The sequence below is a fragment of the Cucurbita moschata genome, unplaced genomic scaffold (genome assembly GCF_002738365.1).
Source record: "Cucurbita moschata cultivar Rifu unplaced genomic scaffold, Cmos_1.0 Cmo_Scf00022, whole genome shotgun sequence".
Lineage (NCBI taxonomy): Eukaryota > Viridiplantae > Streptophyta > Magnoliopsida > Cucurbitales > Cucurbitaceae > Cucurbita > Cucurbita moschata.
This window is the reverse complement of record NW_019268538.1, coordinates 3,121,459-3,134,246: the sequence shown is the minus strand read 5'-3', so window position 1 is coordinate 3,134,246 and position 12,788 is coordinate 3,121,459. Positions and strand designations below refer to the sequence as shown.

General features: G+C 37.8%; 2 protein-coding genes and 2 non-coding genes across 4 annotated transcripts; 1 reads left to right on the top strand and 3 right to left on the bottom strand.

Annotated features, from left to right (window-relative positions):
* Nucleotides 1-58: 58 nt before the first annotated feature.
* TRNAG-UCC lies at nt 59-130 on the bottom strand. The gene has a single exon. It is a non-coding gene; the product is annotated as a tRNA-Gly (tRNA).
* Nucleotides 131-223: 93 nt separating this feature from the next.
* On the bottom strand, nt 224-295 carry TRNAG-UCC. Its single transcript has one exon. It is a non-coding gene; the product is annotated as a tRNA-Gly (tRNA).
* Nucleotides 296-2,272: 1,977 nt separating this feature from the next.
* Nucleotides 2,273-5,596, top strand: LOC111459287 (aluminum-activated malate transporter 9-like). Its single transcript, XM_023102112.1, has 6 exons — nt 2,273-2,676; nt 2,778-2,918; nt 3,919-4,188; nt 4,258-4,400; nt 4,482-4,628; nt 4,970-5,596. Exons 1-6 carry the CDS (start codon nt 2,391-2,393, stop codon nt 5,594-5,596), a joined length of 1,614 nt encoding a protein of 537 aa, XP_022957880.1. The 5' UTR covers nt 2,273-2,390.
* Nucleotides 5,597-5,778: 182 nt separating this feature from the next.
* Nucleotides 5,779-10,273, bottom strand: LOC111459286. Its single transcript, XM_023102111.1, has 2 exons — nt 10,050-10,273; nt 5,779-8,437 (listed from the first exon to the last, which is right to left on the bottom strand). The coding sequence occupies exon 2, from the start codon at nt 8,119-8,121 to the stop codon at nt 6,100-6,102; it is 2,022 nt and encodes a 673-aa protein (XP_022957879.1). The 5' UTR covers nt 8,122-8,437; nt 10,050-10,273; the 3' UTR covers nt 5,779-6,099.
* Between the last annotated feature and the right edge of the window lie 2,515 nt (nt 10,274-12,788).

The window sequence follows — 12,788 nt, the reverse complement described above, 5'->3', positions numbered from 1 at the left end:
CAAAAAAAAAAAAAAAAAAAAAAGAGGAAAAAAAAAAGGAATTATTTTGCAAAAGTATTGCGTTTGCCGAGAGTTGAACCCGGGTCTATTGCTTGGAAGGCAATTATCCTAACCGTTGGACTACAAACGCCGTTGGAAGCCAAGTTGATGTAATGCGTTTGCCGAGCTTTAACAAAAACAAAAAAAAAAGAGGAAAAAAAAAAGAATTATTTTGCAAATGTAATGCGTTTGCTAGGAGTCAAACCCAAGACTATTGCTTGGAAGGCAATTATCCTAACCGTTGGACTACAAACGCTGTTGGAAGCCAAGCTTATGTAATACATTTGCCGAGCTTTAACAAAAAAAAAATAGGACGAAAAGAAAAAGGAATTATTTTGCAAATGTAATGCGTTTTGTCGGGAGTCTAACTCGGGTCTATTGCTTGGAAGGCAATTATCCTAACTGTTGGATTTCAAACACTATTGGAAGCCAAGCTGATGTAATGCATTTCCCGAACTTTATCAAAAAAAAAAAAAAAGGAGAAAAAAAATGAATTATTTATTTTGCAAATGTAATGTGTTTACGAGGAGTGGAACCCAAATCTATTGCTTGGAAAGCAATTATCCTAACCGTTGGACTACAAACACTATTGGAAGCTAAGCTGATGTTATGCATTTGTCGAGCTTTAACATAATATATATATATATATATAGGAGAAAAAAAAAAGGAATTATATTGCAAGAGTAATGCGTTAGTCAGTAGTCAAATCCGGGTCTATTGCTTGGAAGGCAATTATCCTAACCATTGGACTACAAACATTGTTGGAAGCAAAGCTGATGTAATACATTTGCCAAAAAAATAGGAGAAAAAAAAAAGAATTATTTTGCAAAAGTAATGCGTTTGCCGAGAGTCAAACCTCGATTTATTACTTAGAAGGCGATTATCGAATGAAAAGCAAGCTTCTTCCTCATTTGCTATCATAGCCTAATAGCCTCACATTTGAGAATTTACACGTGAGGTAGAGCACGTTAATAATTTACCCGAATATATGCCAAGTTTTGGAATTTTATACATAGTCTTGCTTTTAACCTAAATAAAATTGATATTGATGAGCATATAGAATATATGTCCCTCAGTTCAAAGAATATATTCCACTGAACTCTACATAATGTTCATGTATTAAGGTAATCAAGAACAGTTTCAACGAAGATTTTGAGCTAGACTTGTGAAACCCCTTCTATCCCTAATTTCTCTCTCAAAACAAAATATCCCAAAAGCATCCATTCTCAAAGATACGAAAGAAAAGGATAAAAATCCAAAGCATAAAACGAACATAAACTCAAAGATTTTGTATTTATGTAGAAATGGGATCCAAAACAAACAATATCTGATAGCAATAGGCTTCGAATATTACATCATGCTGATGTGAAAGAGATTAGTTTGGTGGCTATTCTTTTTTTTATGTATTATTGTGGCGTACTTGTTCTATTCTTTATATTCTTTGGGAATAAGATGATCAATATTGAATGGAGGGGAGAATGGTGTTTGTCAATAAGTATTCCCATGCATCCCTAGCTGCCTACATACCAATAGCTAGGTTAAATTACGTGTTTTGTTTCTCGACTTTTAAAAGAGTATAAAATCGTAATCATATTCATTTACAAAATTAAGCGTTTTAGACTTCGACATGACAAAATTTCATTACATTATACCCTTTCCTCCACCAACCAGCATGACATCACTGTCTCATCTTCCTCATCTTTGATGAGAACTTGCAAGAAGTGAATAGAATAAATTCTGTCATTGCGAGGGAAAGATGAGTCGAGGGAATGGATCTAGGCTATTCTACGTCGATTGGAGAAGTGAACAAAATTCTTTATAAAGGTATAAAACTATGAGGTTGACAGTAATACGTAAGGAGTCAAAATAGACAATATTAGCTAATGGTAGACTTAAATTGTTACAGTTATCATTTCTAATAAATAAAAGGCTCGTCTGCAAGATTTTTGGTCACTCTCCCATTGTCCTCATTGGTTGATCCAGTAAAAACAGAGATTAATTGTGAAGCCATGCACATGCAATAATATAGCATGAAAACTTAGATTCTAATTCTCCATATTTGCAGCATTATTGAGTTTTTAGGCATCTTCTTATCATCTCATATGCATTACTTCTCCAATTTCCCCCTTCAATAATAATAATAATTATTATTATTATTATTATTATTATTATTATTATTCTCTCTTATAAATCAATATCCTTTTTCTGACAAAACATACAATCTTCCTCTACATGCCATCACAAACAATAACTTGTCTTCCCACTTTCTCATGCCCTTTAAATTTCCTTACAAACGCTCCAAACTTGATATTGCATTAAGAAAAGACTACTGTCATTGCTAAACGTCGAGAATGAATGGAAAAACAGGCAATACCGTTATAGACATCGATTTCTCGACAAAACCCGAACCTATAGGGGCGAAAGCTGAAAACTTGGCAGCTTCATGTAAAGCTTCAATAGGGAGTGTTTTGGGGTTTTGCAAAGAAGACAGCAACCGAGTTTTATTCTCATTGAAAGTTGGGTTGGCTGTTGTTTTAGTGTCTTTGCTTATACTTTTTCGAGCACCTTACGATGTGTTTGGTACTAATATCATTTGGGCTATCATCACTGTAGCCATCATGTTCGAATATACCGTTGGTTTGTAGCAATCCATAAACCCCACGTTTTGTCTTTTGATGATTTTAATGCATATTATGTTATAATGGTAATGAAGTTTTTTGGGGTTTTGTTGTCAAAAGGAGCAACTTTCAACCGTGGTTTCAATAGGGCGCTCGGAAGCTTGCTTGCTGGAATCTTGGCCATTGCTGTTGCCCAACTTGCTCTACGCACAGGCCCTATTGCAGAACCCATTATCATTGGCATTAGCATTTTCCTAGTTGGTAACTTTCTCACCAAAGTTTACGTCTTTAATGTTTAAATTATAAGTGTAACGGTCTACCTAAGCCCACCGCTAGCAGATAATTGTTTTTTCTGAATTTTTCCTTTCGGGCTTCCTCTCAAAGTTTTAAAAACGTGTCAGTTAAGTAAAGGTTTCCACATGTTTACAAAGAGTGTTTCGTTCTCTTCCTCAATCGATGTGGGATCTCACAATTCACTCTCTTTCGGGACCCAGCATCCTCGCCGACACTCATTACTTTCTCCAATCGATGTAGATTCCATCCAAATCTACCTCCTTTGGGGCTCAACGTCTTTACTAGCACATCGCCTCATGCCACCCCCTTCAGGGCTTAGCCTCCTCGCTGACACATCACCCTATGTCTGTGGGATCTCACAATTCACTCCCTTCGGGGCTAGCATCCTCGCCGATACTTGTTACTTTCTCCAATCGATGTAGATCCCATCCAAATCTACCCCCTTCGGGGCTCAACGTCCTTGCTGGTACATCGCCTCATGCCACCCCCTTCAAGGCTTAGCCTCCTCGCTGGCACATCGCCTCATGTCCACCCCTTCAGGGCTTAGCCTCCTCGCTGACACATCGCCCTGTGTCTGTGGGATTTCACAATCCACTCCCATTTGAGGCTCAGTGTCCTCACCGACATTCGTTACTTTCTCCAATAGGTGTGGGATCCATCCAAATCCACCCCCTTCACGCCCAGCGTCCTTGCTTGCACATTGCCTCATGTCCACCTCCTTCAGGGCTTAGCCTCCTCACTGATACATCGCCCAGTGTCTAACTCTGATACCATTTGTACCAGCTCAACCCCACCACCGGTAAATATTTTCCTTTTTGGACTTTCCCTTAGGCCTCCTTAAAACGCGTGGGTTAAGGAGAGTTTTCCACACTCCAGTAAAGGGTGTTTCGTTCTATTCCATAATGGACGAAAGAATCTCACAATAAGTTAACAGAAAGTTAAAGTAATGTGAAAGTGTGTTGAACAGGAAGTGTGACATCATTCATGAAGCTATGGCCATCGCTAGTTCCATACGAGTATGGGTTCAGAGTTATACTTTTCACATACTGCTTGATAGTTGTTTCTGGTTATCGAATGGGGAACCCACTGAGAACTGCCATGGATCGCCTCTACTCCATCGCCATCGGAGGATTCGTTGCAGTGTTAGTGAACGTCCTCGTTTTCCCCATCTGGGCTGGCGAGCAGCTGCACAAGGACCTCGTCGCCACCTTCAACTCCCTCGCTGATTCCCTCCAAGGTTCGAACTTTTGGTTCAACTTTTAACATTCTCCCATTTACTTCAAAAACAATGTTACAAATTTGGCAGAATGTGTGAACAAGTATTTAGAGGACGAGGGATCAAACATTGGGCAACAGCTTCCCAAGGCTGTAATGGATGAATTTCCAGACGAACCAGCTTATAAGAAGTGCAAAGCCACCTTGAACTCCTCTGCAAAGTTTGAGGCTTTGGTACGCTAAAATTTACCCTTTTTCTTCTTATGAACACTATGATTCTTAATTTCTAATCCAATGGAAATGACCATTTTTTAGGCGACATCCGCGAAATGGGAGCCGCCACACGGCAGATTCGGGCACTTCTTTTATCCATGGGGGGAGTATGTTAAAGTTGGAGCTGTTTTGAGATATTGTGCTTATGAAATTATGGCTCTTCATGGTGTTCTTCACTCTCGAATCCAGGTGATCATATTGATCCTCTCAGCTTCATCTTTTGTTCCAAGTCTTGTCGGTGTTTTTAGTATGAAATTTAGAAGGAAAAAGAGCGACGTGGAATCTCACAATCCACCTTCTTTGAGGGTCAGTGTCCTCGTTGACACATACCATTTGTAACAGTCAAAGTCCACCGCTAACGGATATTGTCCATTTTGGTCTACTACGTATCGTCATCAACCTCACGGTTTTAAAATGTGTCTGCTAAGGAGAGGTTTTTACACCCTTATAAGGAATGTTTCATTCTCTGACCGATGTTGAATCTCAAACATAATTTACAAAATTAAAAATTTGTGACCAAACTTTTGTAGGCTCCATATAAGCTCAGAATCACATTCAAATCCGAGATCCAAGAAACAGCAAACCAAGCAGCGGAGCTGTTGAGAGGTTTGGGCAAAGACATCAACAACATGCAACAATCCCTCAAAATATATCTCCTAAAGAATGTTCATACTGCAGCAGACAAGCTGCAACAAGCCCTTCACACTCACTCTTATCCCCTCACTCCCACTTGTGACTCCCTAGACCTCTCTTCCAAGCTTCAGTCCAAGCTCTCGACTGCCCCGTCGAACAGCCTCTATGATCTTCCAAGCTTGTTAGCCGAGCTCAACGGCAATGGCCCGGAGAGGAGTTTAATCCAGCAGAATAGTCATGGTGTGGCTGCAGGGACTCAAGCAGAGGCTTACGTTGAGTTAGTGAGGAAGCAGTCGAGAAGGCAGCATTCATGGCCATTGAGGGAAATGGATGTTTTCGACGATGGTGGGGGTGTTCCTGTCGAGTTTTTGCAGAGGATGAGGAAGCAAGAGAGTACTGCAGCCATGTCACTGGCTAACTTTACTTCCTTGCTCATCGAGTTCGTGGCTAGGCTCGACTATTTGGTCGAAACCGTGGATGAGCTTTCTAAGATGGCCAAGTTCAAAGATAATATCATTAGCTGAAGTTCTTGATATGTAACGTTAGCCATGTGGTCTCCATCAATGGAAAGTTGTTACCCCTTCTTCCTTTCCTTCTAATTCCCTTCTAATTTGTAAAGGCATAATCCTTTAGGACCCTAAGTTTTCCTTCCACAAAATGCAAGAAAGAGTAATGAACAAAAGAAGAAAAGGTAGGAAAGTAGGAATAAAAAGATGAACACAGTAAAAGGGGTTATCCATGACCAGAAGGGCAACATTAACAAACCTACAGGTTGTTGAACTGTGTTCATAGCCTGTTCGACATACGTTATCTAAGAATATATACAAGAAAGAACAAATCAACAACCCAATACTGTAGAATTTGCCTTCACAATATAGAGCACTCTTAAGAAGTGTTTCTATTTAGACCAATAAATAACAAGCTTTATATTTGACAGATACTAAATAAGGAGAAGGAGACCAACATTACCGACTGACCATGCTCCTAAACACCAGATGGACATATAAGGAAGGCTGAGATTGCTGCTTTACACCCAACTACGAGGCAATGTGTGATGTTCCATTGGCTGCTCTTGACCAGAAGCTGCGTTTTTACTGCTTGAGCCCAGCCCTGAGCTGCAAGCAAGCATTGCCAACAAGCTTCCACCGTGCACCCTACCTTCGGGAACAAGAACTGACTTTGATGGCTTTTCGGCTTCACTGACTGCATATTTTCCGAGATTTGGACCCATTTTGCCTCGTACCATGATGAGATCTTCATTCATGTAATCTTCCATAACAACGTCTTTCATCTTCTCTGTCTTGCTGAGATTAGGCTGCTGAGTGTTAGGTCCAAGTGAGACACCCCCATGAACCCTCTTATCTTGCACCAGACCGCTATGAAGTGCACAGAGACCCATCTTCCCCCTGGCGAATGAATTGCATGGGCAACAGGGTTGGGTGCCATACTCAGACCCAGGATGACCCCAAGAACATCTCTTTCCTCCACCATGAGCCTTGCAGAAATCTGTGCTTCCTTGTGCACTCTTGCCACACCCTTCGAATTTGCATCTCTTTCCCCCACCATGACGCACACAATAGTCGGTCCTTCCCCTAGCACTTTTCGTGCACTCGGGAACAGCACATCTCTTGCCCCCACCATGTGCCACACAGAAGTTGGTACCACCATGGACACTCTTTGAACAAATGCCGCCTCCTTGGAAGCCACATCTTTTTCCACCACCATGGCCCTTGCAAAATGGGGTGCTTCCTTCAGCACCTTTGGTACAACCAGGAGCTGTGCACCTTTTTCCTCCACCATGGGCCTTGCAGTACATGGTACTCCCTTGTGCCCCTTTGGTGCACCCAGGCATTTGGCATCGCCTACCACCACCATGAGAGATACAAAGACCAGAGAGGCCTTCTGCACTCTTGGTACAGTTCTCCTTTTGACATCTCTTACCACCACCATGACGAATGCATAATCCTGATTTCCCTCTTGCTGCTCGAGTGCATCCTTCACGGTTGCATCTTCGACCCCCACCATGGGCAATGCAATGGTCTGTGCGTCCTTCTGCACTCTTGGTGCAACCCAAGTGTTGACATCGCCGTCCACCTCCATGGGCCTTGCAGTATACAGTGCGACCCTCAGCTCCTTTGTGGCATCCAGGTTTCTGACACCTTCGACCACCACCATGTGATATGCAACGGCCAGAAGCACCTCTAGCTCCCTTGCCACATCCCTCAACTTGACATATCTTGGAATTACTACTACGATTAAAGCGTACTTGCTGCTGTTGTGTTATCCCGGAAGTACAGGTGACTGAGCTTTTTGGCATGGTTAAAATGCTCGAGGAAAGGTCTGGAACATTGACAGGTGGAACCACTTTCTCAGTAACCGAGTGAAAAATGTAGCCAACCTGAGGATTCAACGAGGGAGGTGCGACTGGTTGGGCAGTTACTGGCTTCCAACAACCTGATGTTTCTCCATCATCTGTGTTTAAGGTTTCTACAAATGGAAATGGCTTCTCCATTGACAACTGAAATGAAGGAAAACCCTGATAAATTGAAGTGACATCAGATTCAGATGGGCCAGTAGAGAGACTTAATTCCAAGTCAACCTTCGGTTTAACCGTCTGTACTTTAAGCGACTTATTGGCTGGTTCTTTTGGGCTAGCTACCTTATCATTACCAAGATTGAGAGAAAAATCCAGATCAAGTGCCATTGAGGATTCCTCATCAGTTTCTTTAGCAGAAGACACTCTGGTGCATGCGGTTGCTGAACTTCCTTTACTGTCAGAAGAACTTGAGGAATGAACGAATCGGCCAAGAGACAAAGAAGACCCAACTGACTGACAACCCATGGATTTCTCAATCGAACTCCACTTCCGCTTCATTCCCTTTGGTATGGACCGAAAAGGGACTGAAGATCCAGTAGAATCAAGTCGCAGAACGGTATCTGCACTGTCTCCAGATCCAATTTTCCCATCTTGGAAAGACTTTCCCAAAATATTTAGCACATTCAAGGAATAATTGGCAGAAAAATTCAAGTTCTGAAAGTTTGAGCCCATTGAATTTAGTTAAAATATTGGTACCAAGACTTCTAATAGCAATAGACCAGCCTGCCTGACTTCCGGGATTTAAAAAGTAAAAGCTATGGAACTAGTTTTATTTTATTTCTTTTATGTTGAAAAAACAAAGAAGAAGCTAAGAAACTAGAATCAATGGTTTCTGAAAAAGAAGATCCCGCCCCCACTAACAAATCCCGAAGTGTCACACCGGTCCATCTTTTAAAATTCAATACGCCCTTTAGCGTATTAGATGCACCAAATACTGATGAATCCAACCAAACTAACTTCAAAAGAGGCGTACTGGTAATCAAACAACCTGTAACAACAACAATTCAAAGCATAATTAAAGTAGTAAAAACGAATCATATTACTAAAGATAACAGATTTCTCTCAAAACGTAGCCCCTACTCGATCGTTCATCATAGTCAACAGGGGAAACAAAAAGGACACAACAGAATAATGTCAAAGACAGAGAAATATTAAGGTATAAACAACCATTTCAATTTGTAGAGTCATTGGTAATGTATGGGTTCTTGACAAATCTGACAAAAGATATTTGCATGCCTACGTCTAATCGGAGGATATCAAAAGCAAGCAAATAGTGTATATATTAGGATCAACCAAAGAAAAAATTTATGTAGCAGCACAATCTTTCTTGAATCCTTTTGGGATAAAAAGGATCAACCACAAGATGAAATCGTTTATACGGGGCGTGCCAGGAAATGAAAAACAAGCTAATACCGAATGTTAAATAAACTCCACAGCTCTATCTATTGCTATTATCTCAATGAAAAACAACCCAACTGGTCATAAGCAAAATTTTCTAATAAATCAAAAGGAGTACAGTAGACTGATAAGTGAACAGTAAATACATGCAGAAGGATCCTCGGAAGTACCTTACAAATACAAGCAAATTAATGAACCAAACACCCAGCCAACGAGCCATAATTAATATACCGACCATTTGATTGACATAGTGTTGTACATGAATGAGACAGATAATCTTCTTCAGATGTAAGCCATAATCAAGAACATCTTGATACTTAATTTCAGACATGAATATCATTTTCTTCTTCACAAGATAGGGTGGAGAAAAGAAACAGTGAGATCAAAAGAAATGATTTGCCAACATTTCAAATAAAGTTAGCTCAATCACTAATGAAAGAAAAAAGGTCAGCGATTAATTAAACTGTATCAAGAGCTTCAGAAACATAATTTAAAAGGCATTCCTATGCATGACAAATTGAAAAAAAAGACAGACAGAAATGACCAGAGAGGGGAAAAAACAAAATCCCAAATCAGATTCCAAAAATCTAATAGAGAAAATCAAATAAAACCCACTTGTTCCATTACACTTTAATTCAAACACATAAACTCGCTCGAGGACACGTCAACAGTGAGACCAAAGGAGTAGATTCGTCGACATTTCATATAAAAGGCAGCTCAATCACGAAGAGGAAAAACATCCCATGATTAGTTGAAGTGCATCCCGAGCTTCACAACAAAATTCACAAATCCCAGACATAAATCAGCAGAAAAAACAATCTTACGCATGTGAAATTCAAGACCAGAGAGACGGAAAAACCAAACCCCAGATCAAATTCAAACCACTTCAGTTGAAGGGCACACGAATTCAGAAAAAAATAAAAAACAAAAAACATCAGAAACAGACAGGAACTTCCTCGTAAGCTAAAACCCCAACGCCCTCCATACTTCCAGCAACACAAAACAGGGGAAAAATAAAATAAACCCAAATCAAAGAACGAACAAAGAATCTCAATTCCGGTGAAACAAACAAACACAAAGAAGATAGACAGAAGTTCAAAGAAGGTAATAAGAGAAACAAGAAGCAATGAATGAATGATTGAAAAAGAGAAACAGAGGAAGGAAGTAAGAAGGATTTAGAGAAAAGAAGTAGAAGACAGAACCTGAGAGTTGGATCGAAATTCATGCGGCGATTTGGGGAAGAGGAAGCGGAGAATTTAAGGAGCGAGAAGAAGGCGCCGGCGGAGAAGGAAGAGAGGGATGATGAGGCAGAGGGTTAGATTGAGAAAAAGACATACAAAGGCGCACACATACAGAGAGAGTAGAGAGAGCAACAACAATCTAGAGAGAGAAAGTGAGAGAGATGCTCCAAACGAGTGGATGGTACGCGCATTTACAGGAGAAGAGGCTGCACGTTTAATCCCAAACCCGGTTCGGTTTTTATAAACTGGTATGGTTCGTTCGTACTCATCCACGCGCCTTAATTTTTTTTTATATTATTATTATTTTTAATTATACTCTCTCTTCCATTATACATGATTTGGCAATAATTTTGTGGGTTTCAATCATTTTTTATTTCTATAATTATAATAATAATAATACAAAAATTTCATAAATTTTAGAATATAGTTTAGGGGTAATTTGGATTTATTTATTTTTTAAAAATTATAATTTTAGTTTTATAATCCAGTTATCATTTTCTTATAATTTCAATTTCTTAAAATTGAGAATAATACTATAAATTAAAATTTTAACGGTACGATTAATCAAAGATAATATAAAATATTTTTCATTTTGAAGGGTCATGTTAGGGGTGAATGTTTTTTTTTCCCAAATCTGACTCTTGAAAGCTGAAAACTTTGGATTAAAATAATAAATATTTTAAAATAATAATAATAACTGGTTATATTGTGACAACAAATCATTTTCAGTAAATATTTATAAATAAAAAAAATGAAAAATGTGGCGAAGTTGGAGATGACAATGAAAAACATTAAAATAATATGTAGCATGCACAAAAGATCCTTTATTTACTTTTTAATATTTATATAATTTTAAGGGAAATGAATTTGGGCGCTTCTGCTGTTTTAATGCATTCACTCCATGGACTTCACTACACCCGGATTTTATAAATCAATAATATATATTAATTAATTCTATTAAATAAAATCTAAAATTAAAAAATAATAATTTTATTTATTTATTTATTTAAAACGGTAACGAGGGAGGAGTAGGGGGTTAGGTGAGGAGGGGAGGAGTGGCGTGGCGATCCGAAATCGGGAAAATAGGAGGGAAGGTGGTGACACGTCAGCAGATGACTATTTCTTTATGCATCGGCTTCTCCTCGTCACCGCTCCTTTTCTGTTGTGGGCCCCACTTCTTGACTTCCACGTTTCTCTTCGTTCACTCTCCGCGCCGATTCGCTGGTTTTTTTTTTTTTTCTTTGTTAGTCGCGGTTTTTCTGATTTCAACAACAAAGCCCTTCCACGCGCCTGTTTCTTCGCGTGTTCTTCAAACTCCATTCTTACTCCTCTCTTTTTAGTCTTCATTATTTTGTTAAATTCTCGAAGCGGCGTCGTTTTTTTTTTTGTGACGTTTTTTTTTTTTGAATGATTTTAGAAAACATGTTCCAAAAAGGAATAAATAAATAATCAAGGGTTTAAATTTCATTTGGCCCCTCTCCAGCTTTTGGAATTATTCTTTTTTTTATATATGTTTATTTTAGCATCTTCATTTTAAAATGATTAGACAACCTTTTAATTTATGTACTAAATATTTTTTAAATTTTATTATCGCCATATATTACCAAAATATTAATTTTGATACTAAATTTGAATACATCTCCTGTATACCTTTTGTTCTGGAGGCAAATTTAAACATCTAAATATATATAATATTGTAAAAGAAAAATACTATTTTTAATTTTGAAAAAATAAAAAAAGTATAATAAAGTTTTATTTATTTATTTATTTATATTTTAAAGGACTGATGTTTACCAAGAACTTAAAGAATGGCGGTGAGAAGGCCAGACCATGGGAGATCTGGAGCACAAAATTTTCACTGGATTCTTTTTTTTTTTTTTTTTTTAATAACTTTAAAAGTATATTTCTATATTTATTGGAAAAAAAAAAGTCAAAAAAGAATTTATTCTTCTTTCCCCTCTTCCACTACTTGATTTCGACTTTCATTTTTCCAACATATTAAATATTTTATAGAGTTTTATTAGATATAAAAAATTAATTTTATTTAAAATAAAATCATAACAAATTTAAATGATTTTGGCAAGAAATTAATTGCACTTGGAAGCATTTTAAGTTACCATATTAACTTGGAAGACTGTCGGCATAAATTTTTATTTACTGTTTCATGTGAATAAAGAACAATATATTATTTATTATTATTAAAAAAAATAATCATAGAGATTGAGAAATTGTTTTAGGGGAAATTAAGAACTAAAAATTAAAAAAATTAAATAGTTTTTTTTTTCTCAATTCAATTAAATCTGTTATATATAATTTTTTATGTATAAACTTTAAATATTTGATTTGATTGTAAATTTTAAATTATAATTTACACATTCAGAAAATATCCAATTAAATAAAATAAATGAATAGAAGATTGTGTGAGTTAAAAATATTGGACAAATCATATGGTAAGATATTTGATATATGAAGAAATATATATATTAATGCTGATGATTAAATTATATGAATTATAGAAGGCTGCGGGTGAGGAATATTCGTGTGACACTGAGGCGCACGTGCCATGTCACATGCCAACGGCACGACAACCAAGCCCTACTCACCACGTCATCATCTTCGGCTGCTCCCTATTTCTTAGTTTTTTTTTTTTTTTTTTTTTTTTTTTTTTTTTTTTTTTTTTTTTTTTTTTTTTTTTTTTTT

Excerpts from the sequence above, each read along its gene's own strand:
- LOC111459287 (XM_023102112.1), top strand. The coding sequence starts at position 2,391 with ATGAATGGAAAAACAGGCAATACCGTTATAGACATCGATTTCTCGACA. Across the intron at positions 2,919-3,918 it reads CATTAGCATTTTCCTAGTTG|GAAGTGTGACATCATTCATG; the intron begins GTAACTTTCTCA and ends TGTGTTGAACAG. Across the intron at positions 4,401-4,481 it reads CTGCAAAGTTTGAGGCTTTG|GCGACATCCGCGAAATGGGA; the intron begins GTACGCTAAAAT and ends ACCATTTTTTAG.
- LOC111459286 (XM_023102111.1), bottom strand. The coding sequence starts at position 8,121 with ATGGGCTCAAACTTTCAGAACTTGAATTTTTCTGCCAATTATTCCTTG.